Here is a 20,778-nt window from a genome sequence, read left to right on the forward strand (position 1 = left end):
GTCATTTAATAAAATAAAAAGTATATGCAAAAATGTTTGCTAATCTTTTATTTCTACATTTACAACATGCAAAACATTTTGCTAATCTTTTATTTCTGCATTTTCAATAAACCACTTGACACACACATGATTGAATGACGTTATTGAAAGAATGATTTGAACTTAATGCAAAAAAAAATGTTATTTATTCATGCTTATTTTCAATATTATTTTTAATTACTTAACTTCATGAAATAAACATATAACGGTGAGCAGCTTACCACTATCCCTGTATTTGATTATTTACAATAAAATCATTAGGGTATGATTTATTTAAATGAATTAGTAGGAGTTAATATTCTTTATTTGAATTGACCAATGTTCTAAGAAGAAAAACGAAAAAGAAAGCGGAAGCGGAAGCAGAAGCGGATGTGAATGGCCGCTTGTTCGACCGCGAAGCGATGCACAAGATGGCGGCTGGCTGAATCTCGGAGACAAGTTGTCGACTTTTCTTGCGGTGCGGCGCTCGCAGCCGGAGCCGAGCTGAGCTGGTGTTCGGCCGACGGATATGTGGCGCGGATGCCTCGCGTGAACCGGACGGCGCTGCTGTGGCTGCTGGTAGCGGGCAGCCTCGTCTTTCTGCTCTTCCAGCTCCGTTACTACCGGAACTACGTCAGCGAGGTTAGACGGCGGAACACGTGACGTCATTAAGTATGATGACAAATGGAGGCAGTGTTCGGAGTCGTTCACATATTTTCTACTCTCTCATCACTACTTAGGCTTTTTTGCTGTCGTTTTTTAATAGTACTCTACATATTTAATTCAACTAAAAAAGTCATTTGAAAAACGCCATCAATCAAATGAAAAATACACGTTTGTGACGTCCCAGCTGTCGCACTATTGCAATGTACCAAATTTCCTTTGTTGAAAGTGAACACAAAAATCAATCAGAGGAACATTCCATTGCTTTAACCTGAGTTAATTGACCAAATGAATGCAAACAGCAATTGATGTCCAGATATGAAGGGATTGACTGGCAGCCGGACGTGCTAGCTGTTTTCGAGCATTTTCGCTGATCTTGAAAGACCCACCGCCGAATATAAGTGAAGCCAAAGCTACCAAAAGAAACAGTTGAGCCGCTCCATTCACCAAGAAAAAAAGGTTGTTTCCAGCTTTTTTTCCGGTGGATAAGTGGTTAGCACATCCACCCGCCTCGCAGTGCACAGCGTTAGGATGTGGGTTCAAATCCGGGCTGTGGTTGTGTTCTCCCAGTTCCTGCCTGCATGTGTTTTCTCCAGGTACTCCGGTTTCCTGCCACATTCCAAAACATGCATGGTGGTAGGTTGATTGAACGGAGGTTTTGCTCTAGAGGGCTCGATTGTAGTTCAGCAGTGCAACAGAATCTTAATGGGCATGGTCTCCTGTGTTGACATTATCGGAGTAAATCTGACACAGTACGACCAACACTGTTAAATGCCCTTTTTTTTTTAATTATTATTATTTTTTTTAATCTTGCTGCGAGGGGTCCGTAACAGATAATGAATCTTTTCGGATTTGAAAATCATTCAATATGTGTACCGGCCATACATGTACGGTACATCCTGTGTTGAAGGGTCAGATGACTAAGCTTGTCTGACCTCCAACGCGTTTCTCTCCCTCACCGTTGATGTGACAAACCAAAGTTGGTCCCCCCCCAGTCTTTATCTTCTCGTCAAGAGCGGCGCTGACCTCCAATCCAAAGCGATGCACCGCCGCCGTCCACTGCCATCTGTTTGCCATTATAGTTAGGACGAAGCTTGAATTTGCCAGACAAGCTGGGCGAAAGCCTCGGCCGCGCCCAGCTCTTGAAAAACATTCTTGACCAATATGTAAATGTCCACAACACGTCTCCTCTAAGTCTTGTGGATATGAATTGGCATCACCAAGAAAGAAAAGGTCAGACAGGCCAAGGCAGCCATGTTGTGACAAGTGATGTCTATTCCAGGCTGGACCGCACGTCCTGAGACGCACGGCGGGTCACATGACCGCCAGCGACCTCCAATGGGTGAGTAGAGAACGATGGAGATGACGCATGCTCGCGCCGTTCATCTGGTGCTCAGAGGAAGCTGTCGCAGCAATAGCATTCACGCACGCACGCGCACAGTGAAAGCCGCCCTAAGCCCAAAGTCCACCACGCCCACCCCGGTCATCGGGTGCTTACGTTACAGTCCACCCCCCACAATAAGTGTAACGCGTGACAAAGAAACGCGCCGTTTCGAAACGCCCCGGGCATGTTTCTAGAATTTACGGCACTTCTTGTTAAGGTTGAACGAGGAAATGGCCGCCGTTTTGCAACACTTGGCAGATACTTGGATTGTTGAAGAGCGCCGATGGATTTGTGCTCAAGTTTTCACCACTTCAAATCGTGTCAAACTAACAGGCAAAGTGGGGACCGACCAGTATATCCATTTGTCGGAGGGGGGGGGCGGGATTTGAGCCATATTTCCATGTGCGCTACAGGGGCTTCACATATATTGCACATGCACAAAGAATTAAAGCCAGAGAGAAAATAATGTCAATGCTGTGCAATGAATTGAAGTGCAATTCCAATCATTACACTCCACGATGACAACATTGGCGTCATTGAAAAAAAACGATTATTAATATGCATTTCTGTTTGTTTACACCAGGAAATCCTACTTGAATTTATACATTTGCCCCTTTGTTTTTCTTTTATAAGAACTCATTTTCTAAAGCCCTATTGAGTCATGTGGTGTGTGCGCTCAGCAAGGCGTGAAGACGTTCCTGCGTTTGTCGCGGCGTTTCCGCCTGCCGCTGTTCCTGGCCGACCCCGCCGCGCTCGAGCTCCTGACGCGGGACGCCTTGCTGGAACGCGAGGGGGGGCCGCGCGAGGCTCACTGCAGCTTCCTGTGCGGCGGCCGAGCGGTGGCGTCCTTCGGCCTGCTGGCCGACGCGCGGACCTACGACGTGAGTGCGCCGCCGCCGCCGGCCCCGCTCCCGCCGGCCCCCGCCGGCCCATTTCCCCGACGTCCTCTCTTGGCAGGCCGCCTTCCTGTCGGCCGCCGAGGAGAAAGGCTTCGAGCTGCTGGAGGTGCGAGGGGAAGACCCGCGATTGGCCAGCTTGGACCTCCTGTCGGGGGAGGACATCCCCCTGCATCTCCTGCTCCGCCTCCATGGCTACATCATCCAGGTGGGCGGGACCAAACCTTGGCAGGCATGTTCAACTCGCTTCAATTGAGCGTCGCGTGTACGGCCGCAACAGTTGATTGACGACGATCGAGGCAATGGACAACTGTTTTGGTTTCACTTCATACTGTCCCAATCCTCCAAATTCAGCATCTGAAAAGAGAGTCCAAAAGTCCAAAGACTTTTTTTGCAATAATATGTTCTATGCGACACGGCGTTCGCTTGAATCTTGCATTAGTGCAATAAAAATGAAGCAGAGAAATGCACCCGTTCGATCCCTCTCAGCTGGGCGGCCATTTTGCCTTTTTTTTTTTTTTTTTTTTCTTTCTTCGTACTGCCACTTGCTGTCGACGGCAAATGACATCATCAGAGTGCCGGGCGGGCTCGGCTTGCGTGCGTCGCATGAGCGAACCCCGAAAACGGGCGAGCCGCGATTGGTTGTTCCCTGAGCCCGCCGCTACCGCCATGTCAATTTCAGTCGACAGCAAGCGGCAAAACGGCCGCCCCCTGAGATGGCTCCAAACGGGAGCATTTTGCTGCTTCCTTCACATTGCGCAAATGCAAGATTCATCCGAATGGCGTGTTTTCGACCAGTGGGGGCGCAAAGAACATATCGTGGGAAAGCCTCTGGCTTGCCCTCTCCAACTTTTCCACCATTTGGATTGTTTTGAGGTGGTCTTCCTGTACGAGCGTAGCGGCGACTACCTGTGGCACGGCCCGCTGCGCCTCAAAGCCAACGCCGACCGCGGCTTTGCGCCCTTCTCGCAGATGGACTTCGGCCGCCACGCGGGCGCCTACGACAGGTGACGGCGCCGCCGCCGCCGCGCTGGCGTGAAGCCATCGACGTTGCCTCTCTGCTGCGACCCCCTCAGGCCGCCGCTGGTACTGATGGTCGTGGACGGCCTGGACATGGCCGTCCCTCGGAACATCTCCGGCTTCCTGGCTCAGCATCGGCGCGCTCGCTTCCTGGAGTGCCGATACCGGGACGCGCGTCGCTTCCTGCGGGTCTGACCTCGGAACCCTTCACGCGCTCACGCGTTGCCGACGGCGCGCGATGCCGACGCCGTGTTTGTGTGTGTGCGTGTGCGCAGCTCCACCCCGACGACTCGTCTCCCGAGGCGCTGGATTTTCGTAACAAAGCCAAGTCTTTGCTTCGGGTGGCCGCCAGGACCCTGGCCCTTCTGCACGTGCCCTTCTGGATCAGCAGCGGAACCTGCCTGGGTAGCGAAACGAATGCACGCACGCGCCTGCCCGCCTGCCCGCTCGCCCGGCTGTTCGGACGTAACATTACGTGACCGCACGAATCCGCCTGCCTCACTTCTGGCTAATTTTCACTTGGCAATCAATAAAACGGGAAAGCGGGCTCTTAAAGAGGAAGCCAAACCAACCGTATTTTTTTTTCACAAGTATGTTCTATGCGCAACCAATTCAGGGTGTCCCCCGCCTACTGCCCGAAGACAGCTGGTATAGGCTCCAGCACGCCCCGTGACCCTTGTGAGGAGAAGCGCTATCGATAATGGATGGATGGATGTTCTATGAGGGCCCACTACTTGAAACGAGGCATTCGGATTCATATTGCCTTTGTGGAATAAGAGTTAATCCACCCACTTTGAGCCATCTCGGGGGGCGGCCACTTTGTCACTCCTGTCGACTGAAAATGACATCACAGTTGCTCTGGGCTCAGATAACGACCAATCGCGGCTCCGCTTCAGAAAGCAGGTGAGCTTACCTGAGCAACTGCGATGTCATTCTGTCAGTTGACAGAAGTGACAAAATGGCTGCCCCCTGAGGTGGACAAAACCGGCTGGATTAACTCTTACTCCACAAAAGTAGTGCTTATCAGAATGCCTCGTTTCAACCAGTGCGCCTGCATAGAAAATGCTCCTGAAAAAAATGTTTGGCTTGACTTTAAATTTTAATCAAAGAGCAAAATGATCCAGAGATTTGTACCCCACACTCCTATAGCAGGCTAACCCTGGCTGTAGCATTACAGCAAGAAAAGGGCGATCTAGTTTTGACTAAACGCAGCGTAACCCTCTGATGCAGGTTGACCTCAGTTCATGCTAGCATATGGCTGGCGTCGGGCCAAACGCTTGCACCTCCAAAATAGTCACTTTTTTCCGGAGAGCCCAAAAATGCCCGGTTTTCTTCAATCATTAGCATTGCATTGTGAAAGAGAGCAAGGCATTTTCACCCTAAGACTTTACATTGGTCAATGTGGCAAAATATGGACTGACCCGTAGTGTTGGAAAAAGATGAAATTCACCAAAATGTGACCAAAAGGAGGTTTTGGCCCAACGCCAGCGATATGTTCCCCTTTTGGCGTCAGTGACCCCGAAGCAAAACATGTTTCCCCTCCGCCCCACTATGATTGGAGGCGTGAATACAGTCTGACTTGATTTTCTTAGCTTGAGTTCCGACAGTCATTGGGCATTACGTGTGCGCTAATGCCTGCTAGCATGGAGTCCGGTTAACATGCTAACAGTAGCGCAGCGCAGAACCGGACAACGTTGCAGCTGTGGCCCCCCGCAGGCTGGTTCAGGCAGTGCGGCTTCATCACATACAGCCGCGACGTGGACATCGGGATTTTCATCAGCGACTTCCGCCCTGATCTCATCGCGGCCTTCCTGGAGGCCGGACTGTCACTCAAACACAAGTTTGGGAAGGTGACCGTTTTCTCACCTTTCAACTTTGTTCATTGGATGAGTTTTATTTTGAAATGTCTCCGGGTGTGCGTGGTGTTTTCTTGTGGCGCCCAGGTGGAGGACAGTCTGGAATTGTCCTTTGTGAGGGACGGCGTCAAGTTGGACATCTTCTTCTTCTACCAGGACAGCGACCTGACCTGGAATGGCGGCACGCAGGTCAAGAGCGGCAGGAAGTTCAAGTAAGTGTGACAGCGGCCACGCCGGCAGCGGCCGCATTCTTGATGGCGTCTGTTCTTCCGGCGGCGCAGGTACGTGTTCCCTCGCTTCTCGCTCTGCTGGGCCGAGCTGGCGGAGGTCCGAGTGGGAGTCCCGTGCGAGACGCTGGACTACGTGAGGGCCAATTACGGCGCGGCGTGGAGCGTCCCCCAGAGGACGTGGGACTGGAAGTCGTCACCCAGCAATGTCCAAGAAAACGGGGTGTGGCCTCTCGCGCAGTGGGAGGAGCTTATTCAAGTGTATTGACACTCAATAAATGGAAAAAACAAATACTGCTTTCTTTTGTTGGCATGTAATCATATTTTGAATCGAATCGTACACTTTCAAATCAAACTGTCTTTGAATCATTTCGCCCCCCACGCATCGAAAACCCTATGGAATCGTCTTTTGTGGAGAGATGCACACCCCACTGTTTAACAAATACAAATTCAGTGGAAAAGGTAAACAAAAAGGAAAAATTATGAAATAGTCCATGCTCGTTTTTTTAGTTGCCCATTCCTGGATTTTTTTTGTTGAAATCATTTTTCTCTCTACTCAGTTTTAAAAATTGAGAAAAGAATCCGCAATTTCGCGGGTGCCAATCACGAGTATGCGGGGGTGAATTATTTCTGTAAACGGGGCGTGGCTAGCAAACATCCGGGCCCCTGTCATCGTCTCGTGACCGGTCACGTGACAGGTGTCGTGATGCGTGTCAGCTGACTGCGGTGCGTCAATGACGTAGTCGCAGTAGAGGCAGAGGACGTTGCTTGAGCTTCCCCGGGGTCATCGTCGTCCTGTCGTCTTTTTGTCCACGATGGCGAGTCAGTCGCAGGGCATCCAGCAGCTGCTGCAGGCCGAGAAGAGAGCCGCGGAGAAGGTGGCCGAAGCCCGCAAACGTGAGTGGAGCCCCCGCGGCCTAGTCCAAACCCGAGACGACTTAGCTGCCACGGGAGAGGCCGTTAGTCGTCCGTCCGTCGTGAGCTCGTCTGTGGCTCTTCCTGCCGTTGACATGAATTCATCTTTCACTTGGCTCGCCCTTCGTCGCTGTGTTGTGTCGTGTCGTGTCGTGTCGTGTCGTGTCGTGTCGTGTCGTGTCGTGTCGTGTCGTGTCGTGTCGTGTCGTGCTGTGTCGTGCTGTGTTGTGCTGTGTTGTGCTGTGCTGTGTTGTGCTGGGTTGTGCTGGGTTGTGCTGGGTTGTGCTGGGTTGTGCTGTGCTGTGCTGTGCTGTGCTGTGCTGTGCTGTGCTGTGCTGTGCTGTGCTGTGCTGTGCTGTGCTCTGTTCTGTTGTGTTGTGTTGTGCTGCGCTGCGCTGCGCTGCGCTGGCTGTCCTGTCCTGTCCTGTCCTGAGCTGTCCTGACTCGATTCGGGCCTATTGAACCGCTCGTGGGTCATGCGCACGGTTCCGAACGAGACGGGAAACAACGGCACCGATATCGAGACGGAACGTTCGCGTCGCCTGTTTCAGATAGGAATTGTACTCGTCGTCGAGATTAAGTTGAGCGTTTTGGATGGGTCACGTGCGCTCGCTTCCCTCGGGGCGTGTGACGTCACGCAGCTTTCCCAGGTACAGTATTTCATTTAGTTGAATGAAAAGAACAATTTGAAGATTAATTGAATGCAAGTGCACGTCCGTAGAGTAGCCACAAGTTGGGCTCAAATAAGACTCTAGTAAAAGTCAAAAGTAGTCCCTCAAATTACAACTCGGGTAAATACAAAGTAAAAAAAAAAATAATAATCTCGACTATTGACTGAGTTGAGTAACATTTTATTGTTTTAAATCAGCCCATGGACATCCAGTAGACAACAATATAAAATGTGAATGTGCAAATCCAAATCTCACCTAAACATATCATGTGAATTAAAACAAAAGGGCCTGTAATTTTTTTTTTTAATCATATTAATTTCAATTTCTTCCACTGATAAAACACACTCATAGCGAGCGCAGGGAGTGTAAGTACTGCTTCTTTTAGGCAAAAATACTTAAATCAAAGTAAAACGTATGGTGCATTAAATTGACCGACTATGACAAGTGCAATCCAAGCACGAGGTCAGTGTAGCGCTTAACTAAATGCCCACTTGTCATTCGGGCCACCGAGTTGCCTTTTTCGGGAGAATTTGATGGCTGAAGACGCGAGCGTGGCAACGGCCACGACCGCATTGGACCACCTTGACACAATGCGATGATGTCCTTGCAGGTAAAAACCGGCGTCTGAAGCAAGCCAAAGAAGAAGCTCAAGCTGAGATTGAGCAATACCGGCTGCAGAGAGACAAAGAGTTCAAGACCAAAGAGGCGGCGGTGAGGACACGCCCACCAACGCCACCCTTCCAATAGTCGCGTCTTCACACTTTGCCTTTGAAAGAGTTCTTTTTTTTTTTCTCCCCAGAGCCTGTCAGGGCTCAGTCTCATTGCCTTTAGGTGCATGGTGGCAAAGGACTAGTTCTGTCTGAATCAAACCCCTCAATTCGCTTCCATGTCGTGGTTTTTTTTTTGAGTTTTTCCTTGCCCTCCTGGGGATTAAGATCAGGGGATGTCGCGTATATGATCTGGTGCATATGTGAAGCCCTTTGAGACTTCCCTGTGATTAAGGGCTATATGAATAAATTTGACTTGACTTGACGTAGCGCCCTGGCACCAAGATGCCGCAAGATTGCGGCAAAGCACTATTTTTGTCCGAATGGAGCACCTCAATTCACGTCAGCATAGTTCCTTGACACCAAGATTGCTCAGGAAGCTGTCGAAGTTTGTGAAATGAACCCTGAAGTTTCCTAGCGCCAAAACATACTTTTATCGCTTTGGAGGCTGGGTTCTCCTCCAAAAATCGGCCAATTTGCACATTCTGAACCTCAAATATTCAGAGGTTCACTCTACTACTGTCGAGTACTGATCATGTACCATTACAGCTGTTTTATCTTCTGCAGTACAACAGGCAATGATTGCGACTACAAAGTTGTTTTCCTTTCGGCTTTCCACTTCTGGGGTCGCCACAGTACTATTCCGAAAATCAACTAACACGGCCGTAACGCACGCTTGTGCAATTGTGTATGTTTGCCATGTGCTTGTGTCCAGGCGCTGGGTTCCCACGGCAACAGCGCGGTGGAGGTGGACCGCGACACGGCCGAGCGCATGGGCCGCATCCAGGCCAGTTACCGTGGTAACCGCGACGTGGTGCTGGGCGACCTCCTGCGCCGCGTGTGCGACATCCAGCCCGAGTTTCACGCCAATTATCGCGTGGCCGGCTAACGCGAGTCTAGCGGCTGATTGTGTAGCGTTAGCTTTGCTAGCGCAGTGCTACTTCCTGTGTGTTTGTTGGTGTTTACAAAGGTTGACGTTTTGTTCGTTTTAGTCCATAAGTATTTCCTGAACATGTCCAATTAAGTTATTTGTTTCTTTTGGTCTCTGCTCTCTCCTGATTGGCTGCTGATTAGAGGCTTTTATTGTGAAAGTAACGTGACTTCCTGTATGTGTTTGTGGTGCTGATGTTGAGAAGTGTCAATAAATATGAATCGGGTCACATTGTGGAGGTGAAACAAAATCCAACACAGAGAAAATCATTCCACTCTATTCACTATCTAACAAAAGTCAGCACACTCCATATGCTGCATGTACACTGCTGAATGTAAGTGGACAGCTGATGTACCAAGTGCATGTTGACTGTCTCCTCAAAGTAACTCAACTCACAGCTGTTATCGCCGAGACGGCTGGCAACAAAAGTGGGCACAACCTTCTGTCAAACGCCGAATTTAACCATCCTGCTCCCAATTCATAACCGAGCCCTTTCGACACTAATGAGTCACGTGACACCATTTTCACCTGGAAGTGTACAAGCAGTTGTGTCTGTGCTTTGGCGAACACATAGTGCTTGAGTATTACAAAAACAAAAATCCTCCGATTTTAGTCGGTAGAGTTCCAGACGTCCTGAATCCCAAGACAATGTCCAGGACAGAAAAAATATTGGGTGTACAGTATTATGATTAAACATTGTACCATTATGTATCACTGGCTATAATATATAAAGTCCCGTCATGCATAAATATTACTTATGCGTAATTATTGTTCCTCCCAACATGCGACTTGAGCTTCTTGCGTAGATGAGCTTGAAATGTTGTCTTTTCTTTTACTCTTGGTTGTTGCTGCTATGCAATCTTAGTAGTGCGCCATTGAGCAAGCTAGCTCCAAGGTGGCAGAGATAGACGAGCTCATGTTGACTCCAAATGCCGCGAAACGCCGTCGTTGAATTCCCTCCGAATCGAGCCAAAGCCACGTGACTTACGGAAGCGACACAGCGACGTGGCTCGGTTCAAGACGCGCCCATTATTCACAGACCTCTTGCGATTGGTCCATTTATTTGTCGGGCCATTCCTGTCAGCCTTCCGCGATGACGTCACCAGCGGAAGTCGACCCTGCGTCCTCAGACGGCAATCGGAACCGACGACGAGCGGAGCCGCACGACCACATTACGTCCTTTGGGGCTTTTTTTGTTGTTGCCGTTTTCTTCTCTTCACAACCTGTTTTCCCCTTTTTTCGTCTGCTTTGGGGAAGAATTTGGAGAAGAATTCCCGGAAGTCTTCCAGGTCTGTGGAGTTTGTTTTCGTGTCAGTGACCTCTGCAGGCTTACTTTGTGTTTGTGACCAACTAGTTTAGGACACGTTAGTTTGTCCAATTTAGTTAGTCATTTCACTCCGTCCATTTGAATGAGTCCTTTTTAGTTAGTCCACAAGTCTACGAAATTCAGGTCAATGACGTTATTGATTGATCATTCATTCTGTTAGCTTAATAACTCAGTTCAATTTTTCTTTCTTAATATAGCTCGTTAAAAACAAACTGCAGCTGAAACGAAGTGCTGCACGTAAATACAAATCAAACATAAATTGACGTAACATAATTTGGAGATGATAAAACTATATTCCTTTTTTTCCCATTGATTTCAAACTTATTGATCCTAGTATGGAGCTTGAGAGCAGATTCTCATTTCCAGTGCCGATCTGGCTAAGATGAAATATAAAAATAACATAAAACAAAACATGTTGTGTATATATCTATGTATATGTATATATATATATATATATATACACACATATGTATATATATATATATATATATATATATATATATATATATATATATATACACACATATGTATATATATATATATACACACACACATGTGTATATATGTATGTAATTACATTTACGTTTTACGTTATTTTTGTTTCACGTTAGCCAGATGGAAATGAGAATCCGCTCTCAAGTTCCATACTAGGATCAATAAGTTTGAAGTCAATGGAAATCTATGCATTATGTATATGTGTATGAACTTATGTATGGAGGTCAAAGGCTGATGCAGGAACAGTAAGCGCACTTAAAGGTCAAAGACCAGCAGATGAATCATTCACTCATTCTCTAGTCCCTGATCACTACAAAGAGGTTTTTCAGAAGCATCTCTGCGCACTATCCAGTTTATTCAATAAGTGACTGATTCTCCAAACAGCCCGACTTGGACGTTTAGTGCGACAATAGAGGCGTGGCCTTGTCCCAGTAAAGGACAACTCGCGCTAACGGCACTTCTTGGCTACAGGAAAGCATCATCCGCTCTTAACGAGCTCCGATTTGATTGGCCGCCGCCCCCTTTTTGCCCGCGGCCACTCGGCCAATCGGATTAGAGCCGAGCGAGCGCCTGCTCACTGTCACTGCGGTTGCAGCTTCATCGTCATTGTCATGGCGATGAGGAAGAGGGTGACGATGAGGACGAGGGCCTCTGATCCCCTTGATTGCTCGAGAACAGACAGTGCTGTGAAGAGTTACTTTGGACTTGGATGTGAATTCCCTTCCTGTTTTTCCTTGAAGACAACCGAACAGTCGGCCGGTCGATGATTGGTCCACACGTTGTCGGCTCTTTGCTGTTTCGACTTTTTCGATTTCACTGGATCTGCTTCCATAACTTGAATTAATTTTGGTCGATGCGACTGCACTAGACTGGGCTGAAGTAGACTGGACCTCTCTTTGAAGGGGTGATCTTGAAGTCTTCATTAAAGGTCAAAGTCTAGACCGGGCTGGACTCGACTCTACTAAAGTGGACTAGACCGGTCCAGACTAGGCTGCACTAGACTAGTCTGTACTAGACTACTACGCTGACTAGACTAGTGTTTGCTAGGTTGGATTGGACCGCCTAAAGAACAAAGATGAGACCGGACTGGACTCGACTCTACTAGGCTGGACCAGACTTGACCAGACAACTTCTTGGCTAGATTGGACTGGACTGCTTAAAGGTCAAAGACTAGTCTGGACTAGATTAGATTCTACTGAACTGGATTCAACTAGTCCAGACTCGGCCGTACTAGATTGGACTGGACTGGACGTGACTAGCCTAGTCTTGGTTAGATCGGATTGGACGGCTAGAAAGGTCAGAGACTAGGCTGGACTTGCCTCTTCTGAAGTGGACTTGACTCTAGCGCTGTGTGCGAGTGTGATCTTGAGGTGTTGAGTCAAGTTGTGTATGTGCGTGCGCCAGTCATGAACCACAGCTCGATGCAGATGAACCACGAGAACCACCATGAACATGTCCACGCCCCTGGTCACGTCGCGATGACCACGCCGATGGCCACCACTGTGGGCGGACACGATCACGGGGGCGGGCACGGAGGGCACGGGGGGCACGAAGGACACGGAGGCATGGTAGGGGCAGGACCTATGCTAACACGCTATCGTGTAACATGCTCGTCACACGCTAACGCTCACGCAACGGTTGCCTAGGCGATGACCTTCTACTTCGGCTACCAGAACGTGGAGCTGCTCTTCAGCGGACTTCTCATCAACTCTGCCGGAGGTGACGTCACGCCATCTTGACTCCTCCTCCTCCTCCTGGCTTGGCTTGGCTTGACTTGACTTGACTTGACTTGACTCCTCTCCTGCTCATCCTCTTGCGCCCTCCAATCAGAAATGGTGGGCGCGTGCGTGGGCGTGTTCCTGTTGGCCGTCCTGTACGAGGGTCTGAAGATGGGCCGGGAGGCGCTGCTTCGGCGCAGTCAGGTCAACGTGCGCTACAACTGCATGCCGCTGCCCGGCGCCGACGGCACCGTACTCATGGAGACGCACAAGACTGTTGGGTATGCCGCGCCAAAAACACACGCTAATGCTCATAGCATAATGCTAGCCCACGCTAACGGTCATAAAAAACTCTTTTCTATAACACACCTAAAAATTGCCTATCGAGACCTTAAGGTGGCGCCAAAGCACTGCTTTTGTCTCTACTTATTTGAACCCTGTTTATCTCAGAGCCTCGAAAAACTGGCCTATGTTAGGCCTGGTACGCGCATAAGGATTAATCATATCTTACAAGATTCCCTTCCACCACTGAACAACAAACAACAATCGTTTTTCCAAATCACGTCAATACATTTTGCCGGTCCGTCATTCCTCATTCATCAAAATTTCAGTTTGTCACCGCTGTTTTAGGGCCGACGGATCTTCTTCTTCTTCTTCTTCTTCTTCTTCTTCTTCTACAATGAATACTTAGATTCAGTTCATCAACAAATGCTATCTTGTTGCGTTGTCAGGCAGAGGATGCTAAGCCCCTCCCACTTCCTGCAGACCCTGCTGCACATCATCCAGGTGGTGGTCAGCTACCTCCTGATGTTGGTCTTCATGACGTACAACGCCTACCTGTGCATGGCGGTGGCGGCGGGGGCGGGCGCCGGCTACTTCCTGTTCAGCTGGCGCAAGGCGGTGGTAGTGGACATTACGGAGCATTGTCATTAGCGCTTCTTGTCGTCGGTTTGTTTAGCTGACGGATAAGTCCACAAACTTTGCCGTAAGATGGTTCGCACCCAAACCTCGGTAAGATCGCAAGTGAGGTCGAACCAACGCGATAGGAACTCTAGCTTGTAGCTTGATTTGCACGCCCTAGTCAGCTGCTAATTCATGAACGTTTTTCAGGCAAAGTGCACACACTTGTCATTGTATTAGTGATTCATTATGTTAATAATTACGTGTTTATGAAATGTGTGCATTAGTTTGCTCTCTAGTGCCATGACGTCAGACGCTATTGCTAACTAGCTGCTCCTAGTGTCGGCGTTAGCATAGCAAATGACCATTACACATTTTATCTATTTGTTGAGCATCTTTGATACAATCAGACTGACTAATTTTTCCATTTTGTTTTTAGTGTATGTAATGAAGAGATGTGAAACCAAAATGTTTACTTTTTAGAGGAAAGGTTAAACGGGCCTTGAAGACACACATTGCCTTACCATGGCTAACGAGGGCGTCTCGGTTACGCTCAGTGCGACGAATTGTCTTGTTGTCAAGTGAAGGGACCAGTCTCATTGGTGACATCAAGAAAAAAAAACGATGTATGCTGGAATCACTCAAACAAATAAAGTTTGTAAGTGTCAACATCATGTATGCATTCTTGCCCACCTTTCATCCAAATCGGTCACATCGGTTCGATTTGACACATCAGTGTCATGGTTTGACATTTTTTTTATTTGAATACTTGTTTTTTTTCAATTGCAAAATATTCATGCTGGCACAGTGGCTGACTAATCAGCACATCTGCCTCACAGCACAGAGCTTATATACTGTATGATGTGTGTGTATATTCATATTCATACATACATATCGATGGCCACTTGGTTAGATTGTGTTTCCAAACTTTTGACTGGCACAAATGATTATTATTATTTTTGGTATTTAGTTACTGTAGTACTTGTTTCTTTTGAAGCATTCGGAAAAAGACATGGTTTCAGACGAGCCAGGTACCAGAGCCCAACATAGCAAATTGTGCCGATTTGGTGACGCCCAGATCCACTAGGTGGCGCTAATCAGCGGAGGAGGCGAGCTGTGGCCTGTGGCCAGTTACAACTTCCGGGTCGGAGGTGCCAGGTGCCCACGGGTGACAGACAGGTCGCGGTCCGTCCGGGTCGTTCATCAATGTTTTCGGACTGACGATCTGCGTCCCGCCGCGGTGGTTCTCGTTGGTTCTCTCGGCCGGGTCCCCCTTCCTCATGGCGTCCAGACGACCGGACAGTTTCGACGGGCTCGCGTACCGCGGCGGCCGGGACGAGCCTCACTACTCGGCGGCTTACTCGCTCCGGAGCGCGGAGCCGCCGGCACCCGCGCAGCACCTCCACTGGGTCACCACTCCACCCGACATCCCCGGCAGCCGCAACCTGCACACCGGAGAGCGGACGCCGATCTACGACGAGCCGCTGGGAGCGTGCGGAGGACCCGCGGGGGAGCGCGACTGGAACGCGGCGGCGCAGGCGGCGGCGCAGGCGGCGCAGGCGGCGCAGGCTGGCGGCCCGCCTCCGCCCGGTGAGAAGCTTAGCTTAGCTTAGTTTAGCCGAGCTTATCTTAGTTTAGCTTATCTTATTTTATCTTATTTTAGCTTATCTTATCTTATTTTATTCTATCTTATCTTAGCTTAGCTTAGTTTAGCCTAGCCGAGTTTAGCCCAGCTACGTTGGTCAGGTTCCATCGGTTGTTCTTAGGTAGGTGGGGGTAGTTCATTTGATTAGTTTCGGTTGGTGAGGTCAAAGGCCAGGTCTCAGATGTGGAGCCCCATTTGCTATGGGTCTGAAAAGAGTTGAATTGGCATTTAAAAAAACATTCAAATCAAATCTGAAAAAGCGTAAAGAAGTGGGGGATCACTTGGGGAAAAAATAATAGGTGGGCGGGTGCATCAGGTTCCCCCCCAAAAAGCAAGTAATCCAGGGTATTTGCTCCAATCGATTTGGCAAGTGATTTGACCTTTTTTTTTGTACGTTTGTGCTTGCAGAGCAGCTGAATCGCCTCACGGGGTTCGGGATCGGGCTGGTCAGGTGATCACGATGCTGCGGCGATGATGTCACGATGATGTCATGATGATGTCGTGTTGTCAGCTGTTAACGGTGGCGCTGGCGCAGTCTGTTTGCAGAGAACGTGCTGACTCATCCGTGCGTGGTCTTTCGCCGGCAGTGTCAGGTGACCTTTGACCTCGCCGCCTCCTCCGCCGCCGGCTTGACCTGCGGCCGCCCACGACCTTTGTCTTTGTCCCGCAGGTCAACTACCACGCGCGCTGCGACCACCTGACGCCGTTCAGCGCCCTGGCCGTCATGTACGCTATCAGCAAGGCTCAGGTATGCCGCCCGTCACGTGCGCGCGCGGCCGCTCGCTCGCCCGCCCACCCGCCCGCCCGCCCGCTCGCCCCGCCTACCGATAGGCTTGCCCGCGTGTGACATTTCCCCTCAATTGCCGTCGGGCATTCCGATGGGATATTTGACGATTCGATATGGTTTTCGATATATATTAGGTGTGAAAGGATCGAAGGAAGCTTCGATTTGAAAGTGGAACAATTCGGTCGGACTCCTTGAGATTACGATTTGATTGAATATCGTATGGCTCAGTTCGGTAGTGTCTGAGGCAATGACTTTTTTCTTGTTCCTTAACACACATTTGAATGAATTTGTCAGTACTTGAAATGGGCCGAGTCCTTTGAAGATCCCTCCCTCCAATAAAAGACGATTCCATGCGTATCTCGATACATTTCAAAGGAACGATTCGGTTCGATTTGATGCATGTGCACTTTTTAAATCAAAAGACAGTTTTCCAGTTGAAAGTGTTTTTTCTTCCACCCCTTATCTATATTATAAGTTAAGTTTTAAAGTTTTGAAAGCAATTGGGTTTTTTTTCTTTTTTGGAGGCGGGTGTTGCCGTAAAGGTTTATTGGCAGTTTATAGCTGCTGCTTCAAATGTTTGTGCTATTTTCCAATGGCGAGGGCCCGCCGTCTTCCCATGACTGGCTGTTAATTCCCGTGGAAATTGTCCGTTGAAGCGAAGCAAAGTGTTTTTGTTGCGACTGTCGGTGTGTGTGCGCAGGGTCCCAGGGCGTTGTGGAAGGGGATGGGCAGCACCTTCATCGTGCACGGCGTCACGCTGGGAGCTGAGGGCATCATCAGCGAGTTCACGCCCTTGCCACGGTAACCGGCAGCGCTCCCACCTTTTGCAGGCTGCCCGCTGATGGCGCGGCGGCCTTCACAACATGCCTTTGTGCTCGTAGGGAGATTCCTCACCGCTGGAGCGCCAAACAGCTGGCCGGTCACTTCCTGCTCAAAGGGTTGGTTTGTTTGCTATTTTTGTTGTTGTTGTTGTTGTTGTTGTTACTGTTGCTGTTGTTGTTGCTTTTTGTCCATTTTTTTCAATCACCGGAAAGCATCACACTTTGCTGATGTGACATTTTCCTCGTCAAGTTTCTCAATCGACTCAAATTGAAAACCAAACAGAGGGAGCGAACTGCATCGGTCTCTCCGACGACAGCGGCGCCTTGAGATATGAGCGACCCGACTCCAAAGTGGTTTGAGATACGAGCCGTCATTCGGCCGATTCGTCTTTGAGTTTTTTCGCTTGACTTGAACGTTTGCAAAAATTTGAGATGAGTGCTCATGGTATGTCAAGGTGCCGCCGAGCAGTCGCGGAGACAAAGGCGGGCTCACGAAGAGCGACGGCAGTTCCTCCTTTGCCGCTGCTTTTATTTTGACACTAAAGCGTGACTTCCTGTTGGCAGTTTGACGGCGGTGGTGGCGCTTCCTTTCTACTGCTCCAGCCTGATTGAGACCGTGCAGGTGAGCCCCTCCACCCTTGTTTTTGTTGAGCTGCAAAGTGGTCCGACATTTGCGGAAAAGCTCGCCGGAGGAAATTGGCATCTTTTATTTACAGACCATTTTCAAATGAGTGATCATTTCAACAGGGTTAGGCTTAGGTGTGCTTCATAACGCACGCGCTTCCATCTTAGGTTGTTGCGTTCTGTTAGTTGACCACTAGATGGCACTGTATTGGACACTGTCCTTTGAAAGCAGCTCGCCGCTCGGCAACAGTCGTTTCCCTTCATTCCATTAGGCCGTTCGGGAAACTTAATGGTGTAAATGTCATTGGCATCTGATCGCCTGAAAAAAGGTTGAAGCTAGCGATAGACACATATGTTTTATTTCAGGGCCGATACCGATTATCAGTAGTGAAGGCGGCCGGTAACCGATATTTGGAGGCGGTATTCCTTGAGCGGAAAAACGTAAATATTGGCATCAAAATCTCTAAAACAAAATTACAATTCTTAACTTTGTTGAAACGTCTTCAAGCATATGTTTAGTATTATGACAAGAATGTTTTGACAATAGACATCTTTGTTGTAAAATTGTAAGAAAAGGTCGTTTTCGACAGTCCTCCACACTTTAAAAATGACAGGAATGTTGACCTTTACCATATCTTTGCTTTGATTTCAACACGGTTGGAAATGGCTTTATTAGCGGCCAACAGATTTTTTTAAAAAGGCCAATGCCGACATTGGTCAAAACGCCGACAATCGAAAATGGAATCAAAGGAATGGCGGGTCACAGGCAGACCGAGGGACCGGTGGGGTCACGCCGAGCGTTGCGCAATTCTCCAAATGTCGTGAGCCGGGGGCCTCCGCTGACGCGCCTTCCCGTGACTCCGCAGAGCGAGATCGTGCGCGACGAGTTGTCGTCGGGGCTGCTGGATTGCGTGCGGGAAGGTCTGGCCCGCCTCCTGGGCGTGGGCGCCCCCCACAGCCGCCGCCTGCTCCCCCTCAGCTGCCTGCTGCTTCCCGCCGTGTGCCACGCCGTCCTGCGCTACGCCGCCGCCGCCGCCGTGCAGCGCGCCGCCCTGTGGCTGCACCGGCGCGCCCGGCGGCGGGGGCGGGGCCCGGCGGAGCCGCCGGCCGACCCGCTGGAGGCCCACTTCCCGGAGCTGGCGGCGGCCTGGTTGGGCTCGCTGGCGGCCGAGGCGCTAACCTTCCCGCTGGAGACGGCGCTGCACCGCCTGGGCCTGCAGGGCACCCGCACCATCATCGACGCCACCGACGGCGCGGCGGCAAACGGCGGCGGCGGCGGCCCGCTGGTGCTGCCCGTCAACACGCAGTACGACGGCGCCGCCGACTGCTTCCAGTCCATCCGCCGCAAGGAGGGCTGGGCCGCCTTCTACCGCGGCTTCGGGGCGCTGGTGGCCCAGTTTGCGCTGCACGGCGCTTTGCTGGCCGCCGCCCGGACGCTTCTGAGGCTGCTGCTGCTGGAGGCCAAGGCCGGCTAGAGGCGCCGCGGAAACCACAAAAGCTCCCGTGTGTGTGCGCGTATGTACAAATATTATGCTTGGACAAAACTTTTGTTTTTGCCTACTGCTGTCACGTGCACATGCCCATATTGTCGTTTTGAACCTTCATTTGCAGAAGACAAACATGGTGGTCTCTTATTTTTTTTCCCAAGCTGCAAATTAGTTGTATGTATCGATGATAGATAGAGATAACGTGTTAGATTTGCTTCGTTTAGCGCCACCACCACCACGACTTCACTTCTGTCTGCGTGAATGCATGAGGCCGTGTTAGATTTGCTTCGTTTAGCGCCACCACCACGACGACGACGACGACTTCACTTCTGTCTGCGTGAATGCATGAGGCCGTGTTAGATTTGCTTCGTTTAGCGCCACCACCACGACGACGACGACGACTTCACTTCTGTCTGCGTGAATGCATGAGGCCGTGTTAGATTTGCTTCGTTTAGCGCCACCACCACGACGACGACGACTTCACTTCTGTCTGCGTGAATGCATGAGGCCGGTAACCTTTTTATTTGTACAACCTTGTCATCAAACCAAAGTGGAAAACAACAAAGAATAAATTGTCATCCAAGACTTGCTTTGTCAAACATTAAAATTCAAAGAAAAAATGTCACCTCTCTTGTCTTTTACAACAATCCTTTTAGTTATATACAGTGGTCAGAGGTGGGCTATTTGATAGAATTTGACTTGTCCTTCATTTTTCATGACAAACCGAATTGGAATCGTCAGTTTGTCGGCCGGTCCATCAGTTAGTCAGAAATCCGTCGCTACGTGACGGTCCAGCGCGGTTAGTGTCGATGACTCTGACAGATGAAAATTCTCTTCCGTCAGTGGCTAGTCCGCCATTTTGTAAGACTCTGACAGATGAAAATTCTCTTCCGTCAGTGGCTAGTCCGCCATTTTGTCATTCTTTTTCTCAAACGCTCCGGTCCGTCAGTCCGATGGAATGCTGACAACGACAATGCTGCCTCGAGATTCGAGTGACCGGCCCGAGGAGGTTTTTGACATACGAGCCACGTCCGGTTGATCGATTTCTTTTTTTTCGCTTTGACTTTCTTGCAAAAATGGGTGAAAGGGGAAAAAATGAGCCCACCCAGGCTCCACGAGAAATGATCCATGCTATTATTTATTTTTAGGATGACATGTTTGAAGAGACTTGATCAAGTGATATTGTTCAAACAAAGAACAATTGTCAGCAAGTGTAGGTATGAGTAAATAGTACCCATTTATTCCAAACATTTCAGTTCCATGCATTCAACCTGAAACATGACAACGTACTGCATTTGAATGGAATAAATAGTAAAGAAATCCAAGGACCCGGAAAAATAACCCAAATAGTGAAGGCAACCAAATTGAAATGATACTCGATACTTCGTTCAGTTTTTTGCGGGGAGGGGGGCTGATGTCAGACTGATGTCAGACTGATGTCCGATGTCAATATCGGATTGGGAATATATTTTTTGGTCTCATTGGAGGTGTAAAAATGCTTTCAGCCCATAAGCAAACTCAAGCGCTTCCTTTTCTTGCCCCAATCAGTTGTGTTGCGTTCTACTTTTGGAGACTCATTGGGCTGCTCGCGCTAGGGACGAAAACGTTCGGGGGCACGCAAGGCAA

The 20,778-nt window shown here is 49.5% G+C and overlaps 4 protein-coding genes across 8 annotated transcripts; all 4 read left to right on the forward strand.

Moving 5' to 3' along the window:
• The first annotated feature begins 383 nt into the window (after positions 1-383).
• fktn (fukutin) lies at positions 384-6,356 on the forward strand. 5 transcript variants are annotated; one of them, XM_086053328.1, is made up of 10 exons: positions 386-660; positions 1,964-2,023; positions 2,746-2,946; positions 3,023-3,169; positions 3,838-3,968; positions 4,038-4,170; positions 4,257-4,386; positions 5,698-5,831; positions 5,925-6,049; positions 6,119-6,356. In XM_086053328.1, exons 1-10 carry the CDS (start codon positions 415-417, stop codon positions 6,330-6,332), a joined length of 1,521 nt encoding a protein of 506 aa, XP_085909454.1. In that variant the 5' UTR covers positions 386-414; the 3' UTR covers positions 6,333-6,356. The 5 variants fall into 5 exon arrangements, with proteins under 5 accessions (XP_085909453.1, XP_085909456.1, XP_085909457.1 ...); XM_086053329.1 differs by having other exon boundaries at positions 3,934-3,968; XM_086053327.1 differs by having other exon boundaries at positions 384-660; positions 5,698-6,049.
• Positions 6,357-6,757: 401 nt separating this feature from the next.
• On the forward strand, positions 6,758-9,577 carry atp6v1g1 (ATPase H+ transporting V1 subunit G1). Its single transcript, XM_086053332.1, has 3 exons — positions 6,758-6,961; positions 8,261-8,361; positions 9,133-9,577. Exons 1-3 carry the CDS (start codon positions 6,880-6,882, stop codon positions 9,304-9,306), a joined length of 357 nt encoding a protein of 118 aa, XP_085909458.1. The 5' UTR covers positions 6,758-6,879; the 3' UTR covers positions 9,307-9,577.
• An 871-nt stretch (positions 9,578-10,448) lies between these two features.
• On the forward strand, positions 10,449-14,462 carry slc31a1 (solute carrier family 31 member 1). The gene is made up of 5 exons (XM_086054474.1): positions 10,449-10,637; positions 12,575-12,738; positions 12,817-12,889; positions 13,001-13,169; positions 13,620-14,462. The coding sequence occupies exons 2-5, from the start codon at positions 12,577-12,579 to the stop codon at positions 13,819-13,821; spliced, it is 606 nt and encodes a 201-aa protein (XP_085910600.1). The 5' UTR covers positions 10,449-10,637; positions 12,575-12,576; the 3' UTR covers positions 13,822-14,462.
• A 389-nt stretch (positions 14,463-14,851) lies between these two features.
• Positions 14,852-19,777, forward strand: slc25a46 (solute carrier family 25 member 46). Its single transcript, XM_086054223.1, has 8 exons — positions 14,852-15,378; positions 15,842-15,884; positions 15,969-16,026; positions 16,104-16,181; positions 16,921-17,021; positions 17,102-17,158; positions 17,606-17,663; positions 18,532-19,777. Exons 1-8 carry the CDS (start codon positions 15,069-15,071, stop codon positions 19,138-19,140), a joined length of 1,314 nt encoding a protein of 437 aa, XP_085910349.1. The 5' UTR covers positions 14,852-15,068; the 3' UTR covers positions 19,141-19,777.
• The last annotated feature ends 1,001 nt before the right edge of the window (positions 19,778-20,778 follow it).

Source organism: Filicampus tigris, chromosome 15 (assembly GCF_054856515.1).
Source record: "Filicampus tigris isolate MCC_2025a chromosome 15, RoL_Ftig_1.0, whole genome shotgun sequence".
Taxonomy (NCBI): Eukaryota; Metazoa; Chordata; class Actinopteri; order Syngnathiformes; family Syngnathidae; genus Filicampus; species Filicampus tigris.

Bases quoted from the DNA above. Each gene is read 5' to 3' on its own strand.
- fktn (XM_086053327.1), top strand. From the start codon at position 415: ATGGCCGCTTGTTCGACCGCGAAGCGATGCACAAGATGGCGGCTGGCT. The intron at 2,947-3,022 runs GTGAGTGCGCCG...CTCTCTTGGCAG, and splicing joins CCGACGCGCGGACCTACGAC to GCCGCCTTCCTGTCGGCCGC. The intron at 6,050-6,118 runs GTAAGTGTGACA...CCGGCGGCGCAG, and splicing joins AAGAGCGGCAGGAAGTTCAA to GTACGTGTTCCCTCGCTTCT.
- atp6v1g1 (XM_086053332.1), top strand. From the start codon at position 6,880: ATGGCGAGTCAGTCGCAGGGCATCCAGCAGCTGCTGCAGGCCGAGAAG. The intron at 6,962-8,260 runs GTGAGTGGAGCC...ATGTCCTTGCAG, and splicing joins GGTGGCCGAAGCCCGCAAAC to GTAAAAACCGGCGTCTGAAG. The intron at 8,362-9,132 runs GTGAGGACACGC...GCTTGTGTCCAG, and splicing joins TCAAGACCAAAGAGGCGGCG to GCGCTGGGTTCCCACGGCAA.
- slc31a1 (XM_086054474.1), top strand. From the start codon at position 12,577: ATGAACCACAGCTCGATGCAGATGAACCACGAGAACCACCATGAACAT. The intron at 12,739-12,816 runs GTAGGGGCAGGA...ACGGTTGCCTAG, and splicing joins ACGAAGGACACGGAGGCATG to GCGATGACCTTCTACTTCGG. The intron at 13,170-13,619 runs GTATGCCGCGCC...TTGCGTTGTCAG, and splicing joins GAGACGCACAAGACTGTTGG to GCAGAGGATGCTAAGCCCCT.
- slc25a46 (XM_086054223.1), top strand. From the start codon at position 15,069: ATGGCGTCCAGACGACCGGACAGTTTCGACGGGCTCGCGTACCGCGGC. The intron at 15,379-15,841 runs GTGAGAAGCTTA...TTGTGCTTGCAG, and splicing joins TGGCGGCCCGCCTCCGCCCG to AGCAGCTGAATCGCCTCACG. The intron at 17,159-17,605 runs GTTGGTTTGTTT...TCCTGTTGGCAG, and splicing joins GGTCACTTCCTGCTCAAAGG to TTTGACGGCGGTGGTGGCGC.